Below are 24,683 nucleotides of genomic sequence, written 5' to 3'. Positions count from 1 at the left end.
AGGGAGGGAGGGAGGGAGGAAGGTGAGTGAGTGAAGGGAGGGAGAAAAATTTTAAGTTATGAAGTAAATGGGGCCCAACTAAAGAAAAATATTTCTAATAACAAAAAGTCCAAAATTTAATGCAGTTATCCATGAGAAATATATGGGTTTTCCCACCATAATGTAAAAAATAAAATAAAAATAAATAAATAAAAAAACCCTAAGCATCAGATAGGCAGAAGTTGGGAACACATATGAACTATAAGTAGTCAATACAACACCTTGAAAAAATGTAGACCAGCAGCCATAGTATTTGTTCACAGCTTCTCAAAGTGAAGTTTCTCTCTAGGTAAAGCACAGGATTTGCCTCAATAGGCTCCTAACTTGGACAAGAAAAGGTGCCAGTTAATTCCTGCTTACTAAATGACAAAGAGGTTCCTAAAAAATTCTGGACTGAAAATTAAACAGATTAAAAAAAAGGGGACTGATGACTTTGAATATCTCATCATAACTGTGTTAGGAAACAGCATAGCAACATTTAGAGATTTGAAGGAGGAATCAAACAAAAAATAAACACTGTAATCATAGAAGTCTATTACCAGACAAAATGTACATCATACTTTTTAGGGAAAAAATAAATGGTCATAAATGTTATAGCTAGTCAAGGTTTGTATATAATCATGGCCTTACCTAATATAATAAGCAATCAAAAAACATATTTAGAAGTTTATTCAAGCTAAGAAAGAAATGAATAGTATTGAACAGTTTAAGAAAGGAAAATCCTAGTGTTAAATGGCTGCAGGTGAGTAGAAGAAAAATAGGTAAGTTTTAATAAAGAAAAATAATTTTATAAATATGACCAAATAATTAAATGCAGATATATAAATCATTCTTTAAGGAGCAGACAGAACATTAAAAATAATTAGTTAACTATAATGTTATCAGAACTCAAGATTATATTAACAGACTAGGAAGGGGAGAATTCGTGTAAATAAATTTGTCTTGGTCTTTACTGCACATGGAGAAGAGGGCAGTCAGCACTTCATTCTTGATTTTTACTACTTAGGGAAACTAGTTTACGAATAAATTTACTTTGCCATTGCCTGATTTTTTTTACTCAGAAAAGATGGATGACAAAAATGTAGGCTTTAGCCTGTCTGTTAAAAGGATTTTTCTCCTGCTTACAGGACTTCATTCTTTGAGTTCCAGGGAAGCTGGTGTGGGAGTGAAGGGATGGAGCCTCAGACAAGTAATGACTGTCCTCTCATCAGAGAAGGCAGAGGTGGAGCGCTAATTGTTTCCCTCCACCCAGACCCATCAGGCTTTTCTGGCTATTGATTGGTTGGTGGTAATTAATCCTACTAGCAGAATCTTTCAGTCATCATTTTTGTTTTAATTTTTTTCAACATAATGGCAATTTATGAGACACTGATTGGGGTTGCAGCCTCTGTTATCACGTAAAATAGTTCTTATTAAATAAATTTAAGCTGGAGAGTGTTGTAGTCACAGTTATGCTATAGCCCTGGCAGCATAGTATATGACAGATTGTTGAGGGGAAGAACGTAAGGCAAGGAGACAAGTTAAAAAGCTACAATAGTCAAGAGACAGTAAGAGCCCAAACCAAGGTCATGACAGTGGGAACAGAGAGCAGAGGAACAGTTTTGAAGTGTAGTTAATGTACGTACAACACTGTCAGATCCTGAACTGGATGGAGTAAGTGAGATGGAGAAGATAAGATGTCTGATTTGGTTAGCTGGAGGAAAGGGCATGACGATGTGTACTGAGGTAGAAATTCAGGAGGTAGGAGCCTGACTGGGGGAAAAATTAGTTCAAATATGAACTGGCAGGACATGGAAGGGAAGAACTACAGTCTAATAGGTGTTTTTCATATTACTTATCTCATTTAAATCTTTCAAAAGCTCGTTGAGGTGGCTGTTATCTCGATACAACTGCTAAACAGACCCTGGGGTTCACAGGGGTGAAGCGACATTCAAAATTACACAGGAAGCAAAAGACAAGACTAAAATTCACGTCTTCTGGTTTCAGGTTGCATTGCTTTTTTGCTGTACAATAATGTAGCAGCATATATAGTGGGTATAGTGGGTATTTACCTGATACAGACTAAGTTATAATTGGCTCCAGGGATCAAAGGATCAGTAAGAAATCCAAGAAACGAATCAAGAAGCATCAAGGAAATAAACGAACAACGAGAATCTACATTGACATTTCAGTTCACAAGAAATGAAGGAGTATTGATGCTAACTTTTGTTTGAATGGTCTAGGTTAGACCATCACATGGACATTATAATTAGTAGGATCAAGGATATAAATAATGTGGGTATCAGTGATCTAACTGAAAAGGAAGTGCCTTGCCACCCATACAAAGCAGTGAATTCCTTGTTTCATTCATTTCAATGCAAACATAAACACTGTATGTCTGGAAAACGCTTGCCATGTTCAAGACAGTTTTAAATTGTCAAGCTTTTTTTGGAATACACTTATGGAGCACATTAAATCAGTTATTTTGTGTTGGAAGATACAGTTTTATGTCATACTGCTTGAATGAAATGCCATACTGCCTTTCTCAGCAGTCTTCATTGGCTAATAATTCAATTATAAACACAATTCATTATTTTCATGTTAGATTAGAAAGCCTTTTGCGTTGACTTGAGCTATCTCCCCAGAGCAAATGGTGCCGTTTATAAAAGGCCAAACCACAGGGTGGAGCATTGAGAGTATGAAGCATCATATAAAATTTAACTGCATTAAATGGAAATCTGCCTTCCAGCAAGCTGCTTATCTCCAGCTATGGGCAGATAAAGGCCAATGCATGGCAGCTGGGAGGGGGTTCCTGCAGTCTCTTTTTCTTTACTTCATCGGGTTTATAATTTATTGTCTTCAGTGTCTTCTTTCCCCAGATTTTCCCTGTCCCCCAGAGAGGCTGCTCTAATTCTGTGATTGCCTTCCTTGAGTCCTTTTGTGGATCCTGAACCTGTTCTTTTCCAGGCTCAGCTGAAACCATTTGCTTCTATTTGTTTCTTTTTGTATTGTAGGATCTTTATAAAAGGGGTTATAAGAAGTCACGCAGGTAGATACATGATGAATTATCTACTGACCAATAGCATCAGAAATGGGCAGATGAGTATATTTCACTTTCATGGGCACAAGCACAAGCAATTTTTGCCACTATAAATAAAATTTCTTCAGATACTTCAGTTGAATGGTCTCTTTGCTTTCTAAATCTCAGAACATTTGTTCAACATTATGTTACTTTCCTGAGATGTACAGCAAATGAAATTGCTCAGGTTACTGCTGCTAATGGTCACTGGCATTGAATTTTAGGTGTTAAACCAGAGGTGTCTTCCACCAAGTGTCACAATTTTAAGACTATTTGGTCCAGCAAATCCTGATGAAGTCTTAATGTATCATCAGGGCCTGGTGCCTCGATATTTCTTTTTCATTCTAAATACATACAGTTCATTTTCTTAATTTTTTGCATGTACCCAGTGGTATCTTAGGAGTATATGAGACCAATATTAAAGATTCTCTAGAAATATAAAATCATTTCTGGTTTTATTTTGGTAATTATATTACAGTGTGTATTGTTTATGTGGAGTAATGGCCTCTTCACACCTATATAGGCCTTTATATAAATAAATATTGTGTAAGGAGAAAAGTTGATTTTAAAATATTTGTTATAATGTTACAATTAACAGAATAGTTAGTCAAATTGCTAACCTAAAAACACAAATTATTCTTTTAATGTCAATAGTTTTTGTTTGCTAGAGCCAACTAATTTTTTTTAAAAAGTTTAAATCTTTTCCTTAAAATAAAAAAAAAATAAATATAAAAAATAGAATCAAAATCATTTGGTAGTACTGTTTTAAGCAATTATTGTTTTCCTTTCTGTTATGAGCAGTCATTGTGTTTTTCACTTTATTCCTCTGTTAACTGAACATTGTCTAAACACTGCTATCCCCTTCTTCACTTGATAATTTCCAAAATATTCTCTCAGAAAAAGAAAAGTCAGGATTCAGTAACAGGCTGTCTCAAAGCAGTTATCTGCTCAACAATGCAACTAGCATGACAGTTGAACGATACACTGGAGAGAGTGCTATATCAAAACTCTTAAAATCTGGTTCCACTCATCAATAAGCCTAACAAATTTGGCCTCAGTTTCTTTATTTTTAAAATAAAAATAGTTTTGTATTGTCTCAAATGCCCTACATTTATAAAATACTAAGTATTTTTTAAAAAACTGGTTCATCAGTGTTTGCAACCTTAAACACAAATCATTAGCAAGTTAAATTAAATAGATGTGGATGCAATATAGCAAAATCTAAAAATCGGTTAAAGAAAGAATTGAATTCCACCATTCAATATTCGTAATCAGCTACATTTACTGTTTTGGCAATCATTTAAACTTGTTTGTCTGGTAATTATTAGAGTACTTTTTAAATAAATTTGACAAAGTCACATAACATTTATTTTTAGATGTTAAAATGCAATTTTAGTTGTGTTGTAAATACAGTTAGAGTTTTCCAAGAGCTTAATTAGTTCTAGTCGTTTGTCATTTTGAAAACCAAATTAAATATTTGAATCTCCTACAACTTACTTTCTATCATTAAAAAGGGTCTGAAAGAATCACCAAAACTTCCAGAATAACCTAACTGGCACCAATGAGAACCTCTAAATTTTGTTGTTTTTAGGAATTCTGTATTAAAATATATTAAGTAAAATTATATTAAGTGCTATTTGTAGTAAATATAATCTGTTTGCATTTTAGTTTCATATTTATAAATACTATTCTTTATTTTTAAAATGTAAAAAATACTGCAATCTTTGTCAAACTGCAATACTCATTAGGTGTCTCCCATCACACTATGAGACAGAACAAATTATTGATGAACTCTAATCTAAAGTATTTTTAAGGAAATTAGGTAAACTTTAAGCCATTCTCCAAAAATCTTTACTTAATCTGGAATCCCACAAACTTCCAAATACAAGTGGGAAAATAACTTTTGTTCATAAAGAATGTTCCAGACTTTTAGAAGGGTCTGCAGTTGATTCTGAGGGACTTAGAATTTACATATACAAAGGCCTTTGGTGTAGAATGGGCTGCCAGAGGCTGAAAACCAGGAACTAATTAAATAAATATATATGGCAATTGCATTTTCAACTTGGTATGGTATTACAAGTTATTACTATTTATATATTCATTGAAAAATAATTCAAAACTGTGATCCTCTTTAAATATTGGAAAGGAGTGCCCTCTGATCAATTTCCCCAGAAATACTCCTCAACACAATAAAGGTCATATATTGCAAGCCTGCAACTAACATTATCCTCAATGGTGAAAAGTTGAGAGCGTCTCTCTAAAATCAGGAACAAGACAAGAATGCTCACTCTCACCACTTCTATGTAACATAATACTAAAAGTCCTAGCCAGAGCAATTAGGCAAGAAAAAGAAAAAAAAGTCATCCAAACAGGAAAGGAAAAAGTAAAACTGTCTTTGTTTGCTGACCAAATGATCTTATACATAGAAAACCTTAAAATGTCTATGAAAGCAACCTAAAAGACTGTTAGAACGTTAAATGAATTCAGTAAAATTGAAATTTGCAGGTGATAAAATCAACATATTAAAATCAATAGCACTGCTATATACTAATGACAGAATATCTGAAGAAGATATTATGAAAACAGTCTCATTTACAATAGCAAAAAATAACATACTTAGGAATAAGTTGAGCCAAGGAAGTAAAAAATCTGTACACTGAAAAATCTAAAATATTGATGAAAAAATTAAAGCCTAAGCAATTAAATGGGAAGATATTTCATGTTCATGGATTGGAACATTTTAATGTTGATAAAATGTCCATACTACCCAAAGTGATTTACAGATTCAATGCAGTTCATATCAAAATTTTAATATTATTATTCACAGAAACAGAAAAAAAAATTAAATTTGTATGAAACCACAAAATTCTCTGAATATCCAAAGCAATCCTGAGCAAAAAGGAAAAAAGCTGGAAACATCACACTACCGGATTTTAAAGTGTATTACAAAGCTATAGTAATCAAAACAGCATGGCAATAGCATACAGACACATTTGTCAAAGTGACAGAATAGAAAGACCAGAAGTAAATTCATGCATTTATGGTCAATTGATTTTTGATAGTTACCAAGAATACACAATAGGGAAAAAATAATCTCTTCAATACATGGTTTTGGGAGAACTGAACATCCACAAGCAGAATTAAATTAGCCCCTTCTCTCACACAATATAGTAAAGATAACTCAAAATGGATTAAAGTCTACTTTAATTACAAAATGAAATATTAACAAAATAAAGAGACAACCCACATATTTAAAGAAAATATGTACAAACCATACATTTTTAATCCACATATTTAAAGAAAATATGTGCAAACCATACATTTGGTAAAGGGTTAATATATAAAATATAGAAGAAACTGAAACAACTTAATAACAAGAAAACAAACAGCCCAATGAAAAAAATGGGTAAAGGACCTGAACAGACATTTCTCAAAAGAAGGCATACTAATGGCCAAACAGATATATGAAAATGTGCTCAACATCACTAATCATAAGGGAAATGCAAAGTAAAACCACAACGACATATCACCTCACACCTGTTAGAATGGCTATTATCAAAAAGATGAAAGATAACAGATGTTGATGAGGATGTTCAGTAAAGGGAATCCTTTTACATTATTGATGTAATAACAGTATGGAGATTCCTCAAAAATTGAAAATAGAACTACCATATGATCTAACAATCTTACTTCTACATATATATCCCAAAAAAGTGAACTCAGTATGTTGAAGAGATAACTGAACTATGTTCATTGCATCATTATTCACAAGAGCCAAGATATGTAATAATCAACCTATGTGTCCGCTGACTGATGAATAAATAAAGTATGGTATATATACACAATGGAATACTATCCAGTCTTTAAAAAGAAGAAAGTTCTGTCATTTATAAAAACATGAATGGACATTGAGACATTATGCTAAATGAAATAAGCATTGTACAGAAAGATAAATACTGCATAATCTCACTTGCATGTGGAATCTATAAAAGCTGAACTTGTAGAACTAGATAGTAGAATGGTGTAAGGCTTGGGATGGAGTGTAAGGAAGATGGGGAAAAGAGGAGATGTCAGTCAAAGAGTGCAAAGTTTCAGTTAGACAGGAGGAATGAGTTCTAGTGATCTATTGCGCAGCATTGTGACTATGATAAAAAAAAGTATAATTCAAAAATGCTAATAGAGTAAATTTTAATTGTTCTTACAACCAAAAATTGATAAGGATGTGAAGTGATGGATATGTTAATAAGCTTGACTTACTCATTCCACAAGATACACATATATCCTAACATATCATTGTACCTCATAAATATATAAAATTATTGTCAATTTAAAAAATCTTTCCTACACTGAACTCATGCCAAAACTATGACTCTTCTTTTTCTCATCTTAAATTAACATATGTATAGGAGAAAACTAGTATTTGTCAGTCAAGATTTATTTTTGGCTGGGTGCAGTGGCTCACACCTGTAATCCCAGAACTTTGGGAGGCTGAGGTAGGCAGGTCACTTGAAGTCAGAAGTTGGAGACCAGAGACCAGGCTAGGCAACATGGCAAGACCCTGTCTCTACTAAAAAATAAAAAGAAAGAAAGAAAAAAAAAACCCTACAAAAATAGCCAGCATGGTGGTGCATGCCTGTGGTCCCACCTACTTGGGAGGCTGAGCTGGGAGGATCACTTGAGCCCCAGGGATGGAGGTTGCAGTAAGCCGAGATCGCAGCACTGCCACACTGCATTCCAGCCTGGGTTATAGAGTGAGACCAAAAAAAATTTTTTTTAAGATTCATTTTTGTTATACATTATAAGTAAGGCATAAAGAAATACAGTATCAGTATATTTTCTCCAACAGTATATTGTACTTCGCTGCTTCTGTTTAACAACTTGGAATATAAAGGCTGTTTGCAAGGCAGGAATAAATTTCTTGTCAATAAAAACTGCATTTAATAAAAAAAAATATGCAGTGCATGCATGCATATCTAGCAAAACAGAAAAAGAGAGAAACAATGTATTGATGAAATGAATTAATACTAAACATGTAAATTGCCCTTGCCTTTGGAACTGAGATTATAAATTTGTTTCATAGTCAACTGAGGTGTGATTAACATTTAGGTACAAGGGTTATTTAACATTTAAGCACAAAGATTTCTCCATGAGTTACTTTGGATTTATAGGATCACTCTTACCAGCATTTCTTTTGAAGCTGTGTCTTATGGAAGATGAGATGTTCAAGCACATTATTCAACTGAGGACTGTTATTCTGAACACAAGACCAAGCAGCAACACAGTGCCAGAGCAGGTGGTTAATTTCATATCCTCCCTGATTAAATTGCAAATGTTTCAGGAATTAAAATATAAAAATATATCTGAGAAAGAATACTCTGACTTGAACAAACATGAAAATAAATTTTAAATATACAAATGAAAATTCATATTCTCTTACACTTTATATTTCACCAAGTGGAGCAATTTACATAAGCATATTTTTGAAGTACATATAGTTAACCTGAACCTAATGTATGTATTTTTCACATGGGTCCCTTGTGTTCAATGATGTCAGCTCTACAATATGGCAAAAATTCTGGATCCCATAAGAGATGGCTATTAGACACAATTGTAGTTCGTAGATTCTATGTGACTTAGTTCTCCCTGACACTTGAGAAAGAAGGAATGGGGAAAGTTTGAACAAAACACTAACAGCAAATCATGTTTTAAAATGTGGATTTCTACTTTAAGGACCAAAATATATGCCTAGCAAGACATCGTCAATGTCTGTTAAGTAGCTATTCTTAAAGTCTAAAAATTCAGATAACAAATAAGCTGTTGTTTAGTTTTTTTCTTAGAGTGCTTCCCAACAGTTTTATACATTTAATTGGTCTACTAAAGTAATTGGTAGAAAATGATGACATAGCATTCTCTAAATTTTTGCCAAGAGTGAAGATTCAAATACATATCCTGTGATAGGTCCTCCAATTGTTAACTTAGTTGATACTTTGTGATTTTTATGTTAAAATGAAACAGAATCTAAAGGGCTTCATAATTCTTATATATTATATAAAACAACATCAGGACTACAATTTAATTTTATGTTGAGTACTTTTCAGATAGAAGGCAAGAAGTTCATACATAAATTTTAAGCTATTTTAAGTTTCTAATGAAGAATTTAGTTAAGTCCCATAGTTGTGTATTTATCTACTTTATGTCAGGAATTCTGTTAGATTCTGGAGATAAAGGCATGAGGAAGACAACATCTGTACAAAGCTACTGACTCTGGGGAACAATAATTCAGAAAAGCAAATGAAAACAATTCAGTGTTTAGAGTATTAGAATACACCACACAAAAGCACTATTCTAAAATAATGTAAAGCATTAGTCTGAGACATACTGACTTCAGCAAATCCACATATAACTCAATTTCTGCTTTATGGGTAGGGTCTACCCCAAAACTGGAACCCATATAAATGAAATTCTTTTCTCAAATTGCTCTAGTTGTCTCAGCCTGGATGCCTGACAATCCTCAGATTGCAAACTTATTTTGAATAAATAAGTAAATAAATATGTTTTAAAACTTTGGAATGACTTGAATGATTAATTTATAATAAATATTATTTTAATCATAGATATTATAGGACTACATAAACTATTCAATTAGGTCAACCATTCTTGCATTAATGTATTTATGTACCATCATCAGAGAAAATTCAGAAAGCATTTGGTAAAGAAAAAAATCAGGATTTAGACAATGAACAAGATTTGAGTTTTATCTTCAATTTTATATTATGCCAATTTTACACATCGCGGAGAAATAAAAAGCATCCTCTCATGTCTGGGATTGATTTGACATACTATTACAAGCCAGTCTGATACAGCCAGGTGATTTTGATCTCCTATTGGACATAAACTCAAAAAATAGCAATTTCAGACAATATTACTCTGAGACCATAAGAAATAAACAAAGCCACTGGACAATTTTTTTTCTAAGCACAGATATAAACAAAGTCACTGTGCCACCCAAAAAATGCCTACTCATAGAATTGCCCCCACTTTTTGACAGCATCAGACCTCTAGAGAGAACCCTTGCTTCCTTAGAGTCTTCCCAAGATCATCCAAATAAAGTCCAAATCCTCTAGTAGATTCCTTCTAACACTCTCTTATTAAGACATCCCATAGTTCCTTGTAGTATGTATTTCTCTCTCCCTCTCTCTCTCTCTCTCTCTGCAACAAGTAATAAACCCAATATGCCTAATTGCAGATGTGTTCCCGGTGGTCTTTGGCAGTAGAACATTGGCATCATCAAGAGGAAAGGAACCTGCCATGCCTGTGAATTTTCCAGATAAGTAGGACTTATTATTTAGTCTCAGGGATTTTATGTATTTCAAGCATTCTTTTTTTTTTTTTTTTTTTTTTTTTTTCTTTTTCTTTTGAGACACAGTCTTGCTCTGTCACCCAGGCTGGAGTGCGATGGCGTGATCTCGGCTCACTGCAACCTCCACCTCCCCAGTTCAAGCAATTCTCCTGTCTCAGCCTGCCAAGTAGCTGGGATTACAGGCACCTGCCACCACACCCAGGTAATTTTTATATTTTTAGTACAGACAGGGTTTCACCATTTTGGTCAGTCTGGTCTTGAACTCCTGACCTCAGGTGATGCACCCTCCTCAGCCTCCCAAAGTGCTGGGATTACAGTCGTGAGCCACCACGCTTGGCCCATCGAGCATTCTTCAGCAAGGAACATTTTTCCAAATAAAAAATAAATTTATCAAACTTAAATGAATTAATGTAATGATGATGACTATGTGATTTAATACAATCATCATGTATATTAACAGTGCAGAAGACCAAGAGTGAGCAATGTTGCTTACTCTTGGAGTTCTGTGCCTTTACCCTAAGTCAGTCCTGCTCAAGGTGTGGTTGGCAGATAACTGCCATTTGCGAACTGTTAATGAGAGCACAAAAAATGAAAAACATGTATTTAGAAACTTTCATAACAATTTGAAAAATAATTATATATATATTCAGTCTATTAAAAATTAAAGCTTGTGTTTTTTCGTCTTTTCTATTCTAGTTTTCAGTAATTTGTTATTATTATTATTATTATATTTTACAAAATTATCCATCTGTGATGGCTTGGAAATTTAAAAATAAATTAGGAGAGATCTTTTACCACAGATAGTTTGAAAAGCACTGAGCACCGCCCTAAATGACTCCCCGAGAACTTTTTTCCCCTCCCTTTCTTCCTTCTTTCTATCCTTCCCTCCCTCTCTCTGTTCTCTCCCTCTTTACTTCCCTTTCTTCCTTTCTTTTTTGGCTTTTATAACCACTTTCCACAGTTCTTTCATCTCCCTCCCTTGCTGTCCAGCTTTGGGCTGTCATTTGTAGCTGGAACAATGCCTACTTTGAGAAGCCCACCTACAAAAGTGTTGTTAATCTACTGTTGGCTGAAAATTCAGTTAACAACACCAGCCTAGATTTTATGCAAATTTAAGTACATAAATTCTGAGTGTCTGACTAGGCTTTCTTTTATCACAGAAATGAGCTTTGAAGCATGGGCTCTATTTTGGCTGTTCAGGGACAGCTTTCTGGGTTTCATGTAGTTTTCAGTCATTTGGGGGATGGTTGACATTGCCATGAAAGGATCTCCCAATACGAAGTGTTACCTGGGTAATTTGACATGAATCATAGGATAATGCTCCTAATTTTAAGGAATTTATGTCTCAGTCTAATAATTCCTAGTAACCATTTACAATTACAGGACAACACAAAATGTCCCAAAATTAGGTAATGACTTTGGCTTACCAAAAAGTGTTAGAGAATGAGATTGCTAATCATACTAGAAAGTAAACTCTGTGTTTGCTAGTTTTCAGAGAACTATTTGTTCTTCAGAACAGATGAAACTATTTAATAAAAGGTCTACTTCATTGTAGCAGGGTTTAAATCTACATTCTCCAAGTAACTATTATTACTACCAGGTGACAACTCTGCTTAGAAAATTCAGCTTTGCTAGTGAGCAAAGGACAGAGTGGAAAACTCAATCCAGCATTCTGGCTCTGCTATCCAAAGAGCTAATTAAGTGTACCATTTGTCAAAGTCAATGGAAACCCTGTGTCTGGCTCACTTAAAAAGACATTAAAAAGAGAAATGGGGTCCAACAGCAGAGGAAAGGAAATTTCCTATTCTTAAGTGGAACCCATGCTCATATGGTGTGTATCCTAATGTATTGTAATATCCTATAGAACTTTCCGTGCAATTTTGGTAGCACTTTGAAAACAAATTAAGTAATTATGACTTTGTTCCAATGCATATAAGAATACTAAAAATCAAATATTTTACAGTGGCCAAAATATGTGCTATACACCTTTTAGCATTATCAAATGATAAGGGCAGTAGGAATAAATTCACAAATCCTCTGCTATAATATACTAAAACAATCATAAGGAAAGGAGAAGAGATTGATGCAAATGTAATTTTATATTTCCATTTCTATCACTTTTATATCTTTTTTCCTCTTTCCTTTCCCAGGTGAGAGAGATGGGTATTGAATGAGTAAATACTCAACTGAACTGGAAAGGCTGGCTGTACTGGATAAATTGGGCTGAAACTGGGAAACTTTAAGATATGCAGTCCAGCACTGAGTGCTGATTAGCCAAATCAGTAATTTTAGCAGCACTGTGGCTATGCTATCCTATATTTATATCTTTATATTATGAGATAAGAGGAGGAGAAAAAGAAGGGCAATAAACCTGATAGGCCAAACTCTGTTATAATCCCCTTACGGGATCACATGGATAGAGCTGAAATAGAATTTAGAAGAGGTTGAATCTCAGCTTTGTTCTACAAAGTGGAAAAAAGCACAGAGAGATTTAGTGACTTGTCCAACTCTAAGCTAATATGTTCCTTTCCTGTATTGACATTTTTGCCCCTTCTAATTCAGGCTGAGCTGTACAGCAGTAAGCTTCCATTTGCTTGCTGTGTGTGTGCACTAAGAGAGACAAAATGGATTCATTCTTAAAGAGCATCAGAATCAACATTGACAGTTGCCTACCTCATAACCGGACCATTCACGTTGCTAAGATTTCGTGGAATCTTATTTGTTTAAAGGAAAAACATTCCAAACACAACAGTAAGTCAACATACTTACATCCTTAGATGAAAATACTATAGTTCACTGTCTAGGGAAAAGTGAGGTCCTAAATACATATTTTCAATAATTATTTTTCATGTTTGCATGGCATTTAATACTTTTATAAAGCACATGCTTTTTTTTGCAATCTTTATAACAATGCTGTAAAAGAGTTCAGACAGATTGATGATGATGATGATGATGATGATGACTATGACAATAATGATGACTTTTTAAAGATATGCAAATGGGAGTTTGGTGAGATCGGTGGGCCTCTCCTAGATCACAGAACCAGTTCATAAGCAGGTCTGTTTTCTTCATGATCAGTGCTCCTTCTGTTGCTTGATATCTTTCATTATCTATTTACTGTTAAAACATTTTTTACACTTAAAAACAGATCCTTTCTCACGAGGCAATTTGTGCTCATTAGTAATTATAACCAGAAGGCTCAATTTACTTGGTAAATGTCACTTGTTACATAAATGGTGAACTAGTAATGTGCCAAAGAGAAAACACTTAGGCCCAGAAAGTATTTTCTCTTACAAATAGATGTGTTTGAATGTTTTTTCTTATATATTTAATTTATAGCCGATTTTAGAAAGGGCTCACAGGAAGCATGGGAAAATTATAAGGTAACACACAACATCATCTAAAAAGAGAATCTTCCTGACATTTCCTTAGGTGTTTCAACTTGTGTCATGTTAAATGTATTTTTCCTTTTTTAGAAGTTGTAAGAAAAACAAATTTTCTATTTATAGGCTATAAAATAATAAATATGTTTAACAAAAAATAAAAGAAGGTTTTGAAATGCTTGCTGGTCTTTTTTGGAAAATATGTGAGGAAAGAAAGGCATTATTAGCCCCAGAGATTAAAATTTGTCTTTTGAAGTGTATTAATCAATAAGGTATATGCACAATTATATGGCTCACTGTACTTGTGTTTACACAGTACTGCTTATTAAATACCAACAAATTATTTAATTAGGGCTTTTTTTAAAGATTACTAATATCTGAGTTAGAAATTAAGAGATTTATCATAATCTAAAGATTATTATCATTTGCCCATTTAAACTATTTTTTAAAGTTTTCAGTTGACTTTAATAGCATATTAAATGTGATTTATTTTTTATTTTATTTTTATTTATTTTTTGAGATGGAGTTTCACTCTTGTTGCCCAGGCTGGGGTGCAATGGCACAATCTCGGGTCACCACAACCTCCACCTCCTGGTTCAAGCGATTCTCCTGCCTCAGCCTCCTGAGTAGCTGGGATTACAGGCATGCACCACCACACCTGGCTAATTTTGTAGTTTTAGTAGAGACGGGGTTTCTGCATGTTGGTCAGGCTGGTCTCAAACTCCCGACCTAAGGTGATCCACCCGCTTTGGCCTCCCAAAATGCTGGGATTACAGACGTGAGCCACCACGCCTGGCCATTGAATGTTATTTCATATGAATTATGAAAGCATAAAAATTCTATGCCTGCTTTCATAAATAACTTGCTCTGTACACACTTTCCCTTTAATAAAAATATAATATCTTAAAATGTTAACTTACAAGTCAGTCTAAATTATGTTGTAATTTTTAGTTAAGTAGGTGAGATGGAACTTATGGAAGGTGTTATGGCATTACTCCATTTAAAGTAGTAGTGTTATATACAGATACCTCACTACTCATCCTATTAACTACTCTCCAGGAACTGTGCATATGGTTGCATGAAATTTGTGTCTTTGTTGTTCACCCCTCCTCCACAGCTAAATGCATCATTCCTCAATGCCTACTGTATTGACAAGCACCATTACTTAATCATAGTAATCATATCTGATGCATCATACAACAGGATATACTCACCATACTAGATTACCCACCATATCAGAATCTGTGTTCTCATGTCTTTTCTTATTTTCCACAGGGCTAAAAATTGATTCAGAATGGAGTTCTCTTTTACCTATAATTTCCGAGGCTTTCAGGATGAATTGCACATTTGAAAAGATGTTTGGATACTTGTGATATGATGCTCCAGAGAAAGAAAGTGCTATTGTAAGAAAAATCATCTGTGAGAAATATTTTATTAATATTTTGCATTGTGTTTCATTTGTCTTTTAGCTATTAAACTATAATTAAATTCAGTACTTAGATGCAGAAACTGCTGTAGTTTCCTATTTAAGATTTATAGTGTTATGTATGCCCCCTGGTGGTGTAATAGAACACTAGACGGTAAATAATTTATACGTAAGAGTTTATATATTTCAGAACAGCAATTTCATAATCATTGAATGCCCAATTAAATATGGTTACTGTTCAACAAAGCTTGGAAACTTCCAGATGAAAATAAATCAAGTTGTAATAGATGCTGCATTCATAATGGATACTTTGACATTGTAATTCTACAAAGGAATCAATGTCATTGATTCTAGACCTACATTCTCCAGTTTTATTCTTTCTCAAGATGTTATTATTTACAACAATATGTTGTAAATAATACAAACAAGATGTTATTATTTACAAGAACATGTTGTAAATAATATAAACAAGATGTTATTATTTACAACAATAAGGTAATTTAACACAACACCACGTTATATTTAACAGAATCATCTCAGTGCTGCTCTTTCTATAAACTTTTAGACAAACTTTGGGTTTTAGTCCATCCACATAATGGAAAAATTAATAATGACCATTCTACTGGACAGCTATGTGGAGAGAGAGCAGCTGCTGATAGCTTCAGGTAGAAAACAGCCTATTGTTAAAGGAAGAGCTGTAACCTAAGGCTCTATTATATTTGGTAAGAGGACAAAATTGGGGGATTTTATTATTATATATGAAAGACAGATTTTTTTGAGGGGGATATATCCTCAATAATAAGCTAATAAGAGAACTTGAGGGTTTTACTCAAATAATTTTTCAAAGTTGATTTGCCATAATCATCTGAATATTTGATAAGTCACTATGCTGAACACAGTGAGGAGTTAAGAAGGGGTCATATAATTTAATGAAGATATAAAAACAAGTGAAATGTTAGACAAGAATTCCTATTCTATCTGTCTACAGCCACATCTGATCAGGACTTACGCTAATGGAATTAATTGATCAGTCTCCATAACGCTTCTGCTATTACCTTCTGTTCCCTCCTCCATGACTTTTTTCATCAAATATTATTCCCTTTCTTTATCTTGAGTCTCTCCTTCCCTTATCCTACAACACACTAATATTTTGACTTTGTTTTATCCATCTAAACTATTGACATATTTACATATCAGCATAAATATTTATGGCTAAGCTTTTTTTGAAATAGTTAACAATTTTTGACTTATGCTTAAAATTTCCCTCACTATTTACCTCCAATCTGAATTCTGCTTCCACCTCTCCACTGGGTATGCTCCCAAGATCAGCAGTGATTTTCTGATTGTAGAAACTCATTATTTTTCAGACCTTCTACTATTTAATACTTCTATGGCAATATTGATCTTGAACTTCTCTCCTTAAACATAATCACTCCCTCTCACCTCCCTTATTTCTCTTTTCCTGGGCCCTGTTACATCAATAATCCATTAAATGTATGTTCCCCAAGATTTCATTCCTGGAATTAGTTTCTCCCTGCCCCTTGCCCGCAGCCACATTAACATGGATGACTGTCAATTCTATATCCCAGGCAGGCTTCACTTATTTCCCTAGTTCCAAACCTATGTTTTCAACTGCTTGCTGGGTATATATACCTGAGTGACCTTCAAATTCAATATGTCCAATATTTCTCCAAATTTTTCCTAGTTCAGAATATCATCTCAATTCTATTACTCAATATGCAAAACTTCAGCTCCTGCTTGAATTTCTCACTCTTATTTACATATAGCTTAGATTCAGTGGATCACCAGGTCCAGAACCTTACTAAAATATGAATCTAACTTTCCTGAAATTCAGGGAGGTACATACTATTACAAATAGGAAAACTGAGTCACAAAAAAGCTCATACACTTAAGTGGCAAAGTAAAAAGCAGAATACAGAATGAGGATTACCAGCATCTGGAGCAGGGAGTAGGTTGCAGGAATGGATGGGGAAAGGGGAGATATTAGGGTGCAAAGCTTCAGTTAGATAGAAGGAATAAGGTCTAGTGATCTATTTCACGACATGATAACTATAGTTAATAATAATGTACTGTACTTTTCAAAATTGCTGGGAAAAAAGTAGAGTCAGGTTCTAAATGTTCTCACCACAAAGAAATAACAAAAGTATGGGGGTTGGAGGGGCAGTGAGCTGAAAAAATGCAATCTGGCCCTGAAGCTGTGCTCTTCAACACTGCACCTATTATCTTATGAAAAATAAAATGCAGCTTACATTCTTTATAGTGACAGTCTGAGCTTCTCAAAATATAACATAAAACATTTATAAGTGTAAAAAATAAAAGATATTCTACCGTATAAATGTGGTTGAAGCCTAAGTAAATGTTGCTTAAAACTTTCTAGATGACCATGAAGGAAAAATATAAAAAGTCGTAAGAAGACCAAATAGCCAATCTGTCAAAAGAGAAAAGAAAAATGCAGTTTTATGTTACATCAATAAATGTTTAAAAACCATAAGAAAAATCAACCATTATTTTATTACATTTTCTTTTGAGAAAACAATTTTAAACTTGTTCAACATTATGTGGTTTTGAAATAACATTAAAACATTTATATCAAGATTGAAATGCTAGCTCAGCCAAAAAACTTTTATAAATCATCTCTATACTACATATAATGACCAACGCTAAATGCTATTTTGTTCTATGTCCTTTAGAACAGTGTTTTTCGAATTACAAGTTATACCCTTTAAGTGAGTCATGAAATCAATTGACAGGAGATTTTTAAATAAAATAAAAGGGAAGAAAAAACAAAACATAGTTTATTGTACAATTCCTTGTTTCAGTATATAAATGAATATATATTATGTTATCTGGATTGCAATGCAAAGGGTATTTCTTTCTATGCATACCAGTCAACAGTTTGAGGACCCTCACATTACATAGTGTTGAGAACTATCCTACTTCTGCATAACATGCTGAGCTAAGCTCCTTATTCCCTCAAGAAAAAAGACCTCTCACAGGGTCATTATTAAATAAGCAGTGCAAAACCTTACTTCTGTAAGATTAGTAAACATATAGTTTGTTTTACACAGACTACATAAAATGGAATGTCTGCAAAAATAATTTGCAACATTTTACAGAAAATTATAAAAAACACATTAACTATAGAAATAAATGGAATACAGTTTCTAAATTATGGAGAAGACCCAAATAACAGCAATAGCTGTCATTATCGTGTGTGTGTGTGTGTGTGTGTGTGTGTGTGTGTATGTATGTATGTATGTATCTCCAAATCCTCTTAACAGCAACGCAGGGTATCATGTAACAATATACATGTAAAAAGAAAATAAAATTAAAAAGATAAATCTAACGAAATCTCAGTGCGTCATCCAAGACTATAAAGTAAATAAGTAACATTACTGGAATTTGAACCCAGGAATGTATGTACTGCTCCAAAAGCCATGAGCTTTCTACTATGGCAGTGATTTCCACATTTTTTATTACAAACCTCTATCACTACTAATAAATTTTGAGAATGCATCATTAATATTTATAAATGTATTCATAAAGTATAAACATATACATTTGTAGACTTATGAAGTATATAAAAATAACATGTTTATAAGGCATGCCCAAGGGGTCTCTTCATACAAACAGCTTTGTTATAGTACTGTGTTTCTCTACGATGCTGAAGTTAAATGTGAAAAAAATATTTAAAAGAATAATGAAATACTCTAGATGACAGAATTAAAGGAAACTATTCTCATAGATATAGACAACGAATGAATAACTGATCAGAAGGGGGATAAGTTAATATTTTTCAAGGACTATAGATAAATACTGAAAGGAATATAATATTCAAAAATGTAACAGGGGACAAAATAGAAAATACATGACAAGCATGTCAGTATTAATAACATCTGTGTTTATACCTCAATTTGGTCATGGATTTTACCTGACCCAGAGACTATCTTTAGTTATAGCTATACTTGAAAATGATTTTAAAAGCTTTCATCTTAATATTCTTGAAGGTCAAATTTTTGACAAATCTACCTTTCCATATTGTATATTGGATTTTCTATGTATTGTTCTTCATGTATTATTTGTGTACATATTCTCTTTGTTGTCTGACAACTCAAGCTTTGCCTCCTACATTGAATTTTAGCTTGTCAGTTTCTCTTTCTGAGCTCTCCTACATTTCCTTCATTTGACCTTTACCTCCTCCTCCTCTCTTTCTATTTTCATCTCTTCTTCTCTTTTTTCTGACCCTTTTAGCTGGCTGTAAAATTAAAGGCTGGATAATATTTATCATGTGTTGTATTTTAATAGTTGTATGTTTTTGGTTCTTGCATAGAATCTTGACGATCACTGCATATATTTCTATGTAATACATATAAAACTGTTGTTGCTTTTATGTTATTCTCTATACTTCTGTAAACAGAATTCAATCATTAAGAATATTGTACACTTAGAGCTAGATAGAAAGGAAAGAATGTAAACAAAACTTAAAAGAAATAATATTTGTGGATCATATATTTCTAGATCTATTCAACCCTGAGCTACTTCTCGAAAGGAGAAACAAAACAATGCATATAGAGTGGGTGATGCCTCTATGATAATATCCTTTAATAAAGCATTCCATCAAAAAGAAAAGAACAAAAGGGAGATTTCCAATAGTCTTTCAGATATGTAATGAAAACCCTACAAAGGCAAGGAGGACAAGTAAAATGTTTTCTTGCCTGGGTTCAAAGTACTTATAGAGTATGCTTATTTCCAATAGATAGTTATACGAACTAGAATAATAAAAAGCAAGCTTTAAAAATATTAAATCTTGGGACTCCAGTTGAAGATAGCTGACTAGAGACACTGCATACTCACTCTCTCCAGAAAGAAGAGCCAAAATTATGAATCAATAATCACGCCTCAGATGGAACAACTAGGAGAGAACACTGGAGTACAATAGAGAAGTTACAGGAAATACTTGAGACACAGAAGGTGATATGGTTTGGCTCTGTGTTCCCACCCAAATCTCATCCCGAACTATAATCTCATGTGTCAGGGGAGGGGCCCAGTGAGAGGTGATTGGACCACGGGGGCGGACTTCTCTCTTGCAGTTCTTGTGACAGTGAGATCTGGTTGTATGAAAGTGTGTGGTGCTTCCCCTTTCACTCTCTCTCTCCTCTAACATGTGAAGATGTGCTTGCTTCTCCTTCACTTTCTGCCATGATTATAAGTTCCCTGAGGCCTCCCAGTCATGCTTCCTGTTAAGCCTGTGGAACTGTGAGAATATTAAACCTCTTTTCTTCATAAATTACCCAGTCCCAAGTACTTCTTTATAGCAGCGTGAGAATCAACTAATACAGAAGGGAAGCAAAATCGGCTGGGAACACATAGGGGCTTGCTATTTGGGGAAAGGGTATAAGAACTTCAGTGGTCTATGTCCCTACCATGGACTGCAACAACCTGAACCACGGCAGAGCTCCTTGACACACATACTTCCTGACACTAACATGGACAGTGAGCTAGAGACCCCCAAAGGACATTGTACCAGACAGAGAACTTTTGCTGGTTCACTCACACCCCTGAGACCTAAGCAACTACAGCAGGGTGCCATTGTGAGAGTACAGCCATCATGGGGTTACATCCTCCCTTTAGAAACATAGCCTTCATATCTCCATATCCCAGGAACCCCCACTGACATTCCCTAGTGCCTACCCAGTGGGCTACAGTGGCATAGCATTGCTGGAAACAAAGGTGCTACAGGGCCCCAGTACTGTGGCCCACAAGTAGTATTACTTCCCAGAAAAGACATGGTGCAGTGCATTAACATTGCAGTCTCTGGGACAAAGGAAACCAAGGCACGCACTTTCCAGAGCCTGAAAGCTTCCTGTCTGGGGCTATGAGAAGAAACCCTCCCTCACCAGTAGCACAAACTCTGTGTTCAGGCTTGCAAGCAGAGTGAGATCCATCACACTCCCCACCTAACACTGCAGCAGCAGTTGCTGCCGCTGGGAATCCAAATGAGAGCCAGCTATCTGGGGCTGAGGGCAGTGACCCCACTTCCACTGGTGGAGTGGCCTCTGTGTTCAGGTTCATGCACAGGGATTCTCTCTCCCACTCTGCATACCTCTGCAGGCTCAGTCACCACTGCTGCCACTGGAGGCTAGGGCAGGTGAACCGGATGGCTCCTTGAGTGGGCCTGGATAGTGACCACACTCCTACTGGTTGAATGATTTCCATGATCAAGCTCATGTGCAAAGGGCAGGGCTGCTTACCTTTATGTGCACCACTGCAGTGCTGCTACAACTGAGAACAGGCAAGCCTGAGAGCTGCATGACTGGGGCTGCAGGTGGAGACTGCACTGTAGCTATCTCCAACATCAGCATGCACTGCTCAGGACCTAGAAGGTTGTCCCACAACTGCTACTGCCACTACCTACACCACGCCACCTACCCAGGGAATCAAGAACTCACTCACCTGCCTGATCCACCAGTGTCACTACCATGATCTAAGTAAACTACCTAGAAGCCCAAGAATTGGCCTGCCTGGTCCTGCTAATACCAGAGCAAGTATCTTGTACACAGGGGCACAAGAACAGGCATACTCATCCCACTGCTGCCACCACTGGGGACCAAAGACTAACCCATCTGGAATCCCTGTCCCTGAGCAAAACTTCACCATGGCCTCTACTCTTAACCACACTCTAAACCACTGGGAAATCATAGATACCACTGATGCTGTTGACAGCCAAATAAATCATATAGGGACTGCACCACTGCATGCACTCAGAATCAAATACAAAGGGTCCTACTAACCAACACTATGACACATCTTCAGGAAAACATCCTCTACTGTGAAAGCAAATTCAAAAAATTGGAATAAGTGAATATTACACAAGATACACAGTTATCAATGTAAGGAAACATGAAAAACAGGGAAATATGACACTTCCAAAGGAACACAATAATTCCCCAGCAACATATCCCAATCAAAAAGAAATGTGTGAAATCACAGGGAAAAAAATCAAAATTATGACACTAAAGAAACACAGTGAGATACAAGAGAATTTCAAAAAATAATACAAAAGTCAGAAGAAAACAGTTCAAGATTTGAAGGAGAAATTTATGAGAGATACATATCATACAAAAGAACCAAACAAAATCTGGAATTGAAGAACTTCTTTAATTAAATAAAAAGTACAATCAAGAGTTTAAACAATAAACTAAAACAACAGCAATACAAAAGAATCTCAGAACCTGAAGACATAACTTTTGATGTAACTCAGAGAAAAATAAAGAAAAAATAATGAAAAAGAAAAAACAAAGCCTCTGTGATATATGTGACACAATACAGTGACCAAATACATGAATTATTGGTATCCCTAAAGGTAAAAAGTGAATGAAAGGCTTCAAAAACTTATTTAACAAAATTTAACTTGAAATCTTCCCAAGTATACCAAGAGATTTAGACATCCAGATTGAGGAGACCCCACAAACCCAAAATACTTTTCCATGGTACATTACAGTCAAACTGTCTAAAGTCAAAGACAAAGAGAAAATTCTAAAATAAACAGAAAGAAAAATCATCTAGTCAGCCTTGAGCAGACTAAAAGTGGATTTCTCAGCAGAAAACTACACGCCAAGAGAGAATGGAACGATATATTCAAATTGCTGCAAGAAAAAATACTTGACACTTGAAAGACCCAGAGATACTATATCCAGCAAAATTATCCTTCATAAATGAAGAATAAATAAAGTCTTTTACAGACAAGCAAATGCTAAGATCATTCATCATCATTAGACTAGCCTTACAAAAAATGTTCAAGGGAGTCCTAAACCAGGAAGAGGAAAGATGATAGTTATGATCATGAAAACATATGAAAGTGTAAAACTTGTGAGTAAAGCAAAGACACAAAAGAGGAAAAGACTCAAATGGTATTACAACAGAAAATTAGCAAACCACAAGGAAAAACAATAAGAGAAAAAGAAGAGAAGAATGCACAAAACCACCATGATATGGTTTGGCTCTGTGTTCCTACCCAAATCCCATCTCAAATTGTAATCTCCATGTGTCAAGGGAGGTTCACGTGTTGAGGGAGGGAGGTGACTGAATCATGGGCATGGTTTCCCAGATGCTCTTCTAGTGATAGTGAGTGAGTTCTCGAGATATCTGATGGTATTATAAGTCTTTGGAAGTTCACCCTTTGCTCTCCCTTTCCTGCTGCCTTGTAAAGAAGGCCCGAGCTTCTCGTTCGCCTTTTGCAATGATTGTTAAGTTTCCTGAGGCCTCCCAGCCATGCAGAACTGTGAGTCAATTAAACCTCTTTTCTTTATAAATTTCCCAGTCTCAGGTGTTTCTTTATAGCAGTGTTAAAATGGACTATTACAAACCAGAAAACAATTAACAATATGACAGGAACAAAACCTCACATATCAATAATAACCTAAAAGTAAATAGAATAAATTCTTCACTTAAAAGATATAGGCTGGCTTAATATACTTTTTTACAAACATAATTTAACTATATGTTGCCTACAAGAAACGCACCTTACCTGTGAAGACACAGACTGAGAGTAAAGAGATGGAAAAACATACTCCACACAAATTGAAATTAAAAGCAAGTAGGAGTAGCTATACTTCTATTGGATAAAACAGACTTTATGTCAAAAAAGGTTTTTAAAAAAGGTAAGGACATCAAATAATGACAAAGGAATCAATCCAGGAAGAGGATATTACAATTCTAAGTATATATGCACCCAACGGTGAGCACCCAGATTCACAACACAAATACTACTAGATCTATAGAGAAACATAGACTCCAATACATTAATAGTGGAGAACTTCAACACTCGTCCGTTAGCATGAGACATATTTAGATATAATATCAACAAAGAGACATTGTATTTAACTTGGACTTTAGACCAAACGGACTTTAAAGATATTCACATAATATTTTTCCCAACACAACAACAGAATGTACATTCTTCTCATTAGTACATGGAATATTCTCCAGGTTAGATCATATGCTAGGCAAAAAATAAGTCAACAAATTTTTAAAATCAAAATCATACCAAGTATCTTCTCAGACTACAATGAAATACAACTGGAAATAAATACCAAGAGGAACTTTGAAAACTATAAAAATACATGGAAATTAAACAACATGTTTCTGAACAACCACTGGGTCAATGAAGAAATTAAAATGGAAATTTAAAAAAAATGTTTTGAAACAAATGAAAATGAAAGCACAATATACTGAAACCTGAGGGACAGAGCAAAAGCAGTGTTAAGAAGGGTTTTTATAGCAATAAATTCCTGCATCAAAGAAACAGAAAGATTTCAAATAATCTAATGATGCACTTCAAGGAACTAGTAAAGCAAGAACAAACCAAACTCAAAATTAGTAGAAGGTGATAAATAA

General features: G+C 34.6%; 1 protein-coding gene across 1 annotated transcript in view; it reads right to left on the bottom strand.

The window, feature by feature from the left end:
- The window catches only part of TMEM232 (transmembrane protein 232), a 159,992-nt gene that overhangs the window by 38,997 nt on the left and 96,312 nt on the right, over nt 1-24,683 (bottom strand). Inside the window, exons 6-8 of the mRNA XM_011989402.1 lie at nt 17,616-17,715; nt 15,072-15,238; nt 8,278-8,411 (exon numbers count right to left, since the gene is read on the bottom strand). Of these exons, the coding sequence (XP_011844792.1) occupies nt 8,278-8,411; nt 15,072-15,238; nt 17,616-17,715 (401 nt within the window). The remainder of the gene's footprint in view (nt 1-8,277; nt 8,412-15,071; nt 15,239-17,615; nt 17,716-24,683) is intronic.

Source organism: Mandrillus leucophaeus, unplaced genomic scaffold (assembly GCF_000951045.1).
Source record: "Mandrillus leucophaeus isolate KB7577 unplaced genomic scaffold, Mleu.le_1.0 Scaffold352, whole genome shotgun sequence".
In the NCBI taxonomy this organism is placed as follows: Eukaryota; Metazoa; Chordata; class Mammalia; order Primates; family Cercopithecidae; genus Mandrillus; species Mandrillus leucophaeus.
This window is presented reverse-complemented; position numbering and strand designations above follow the sequence as displayed.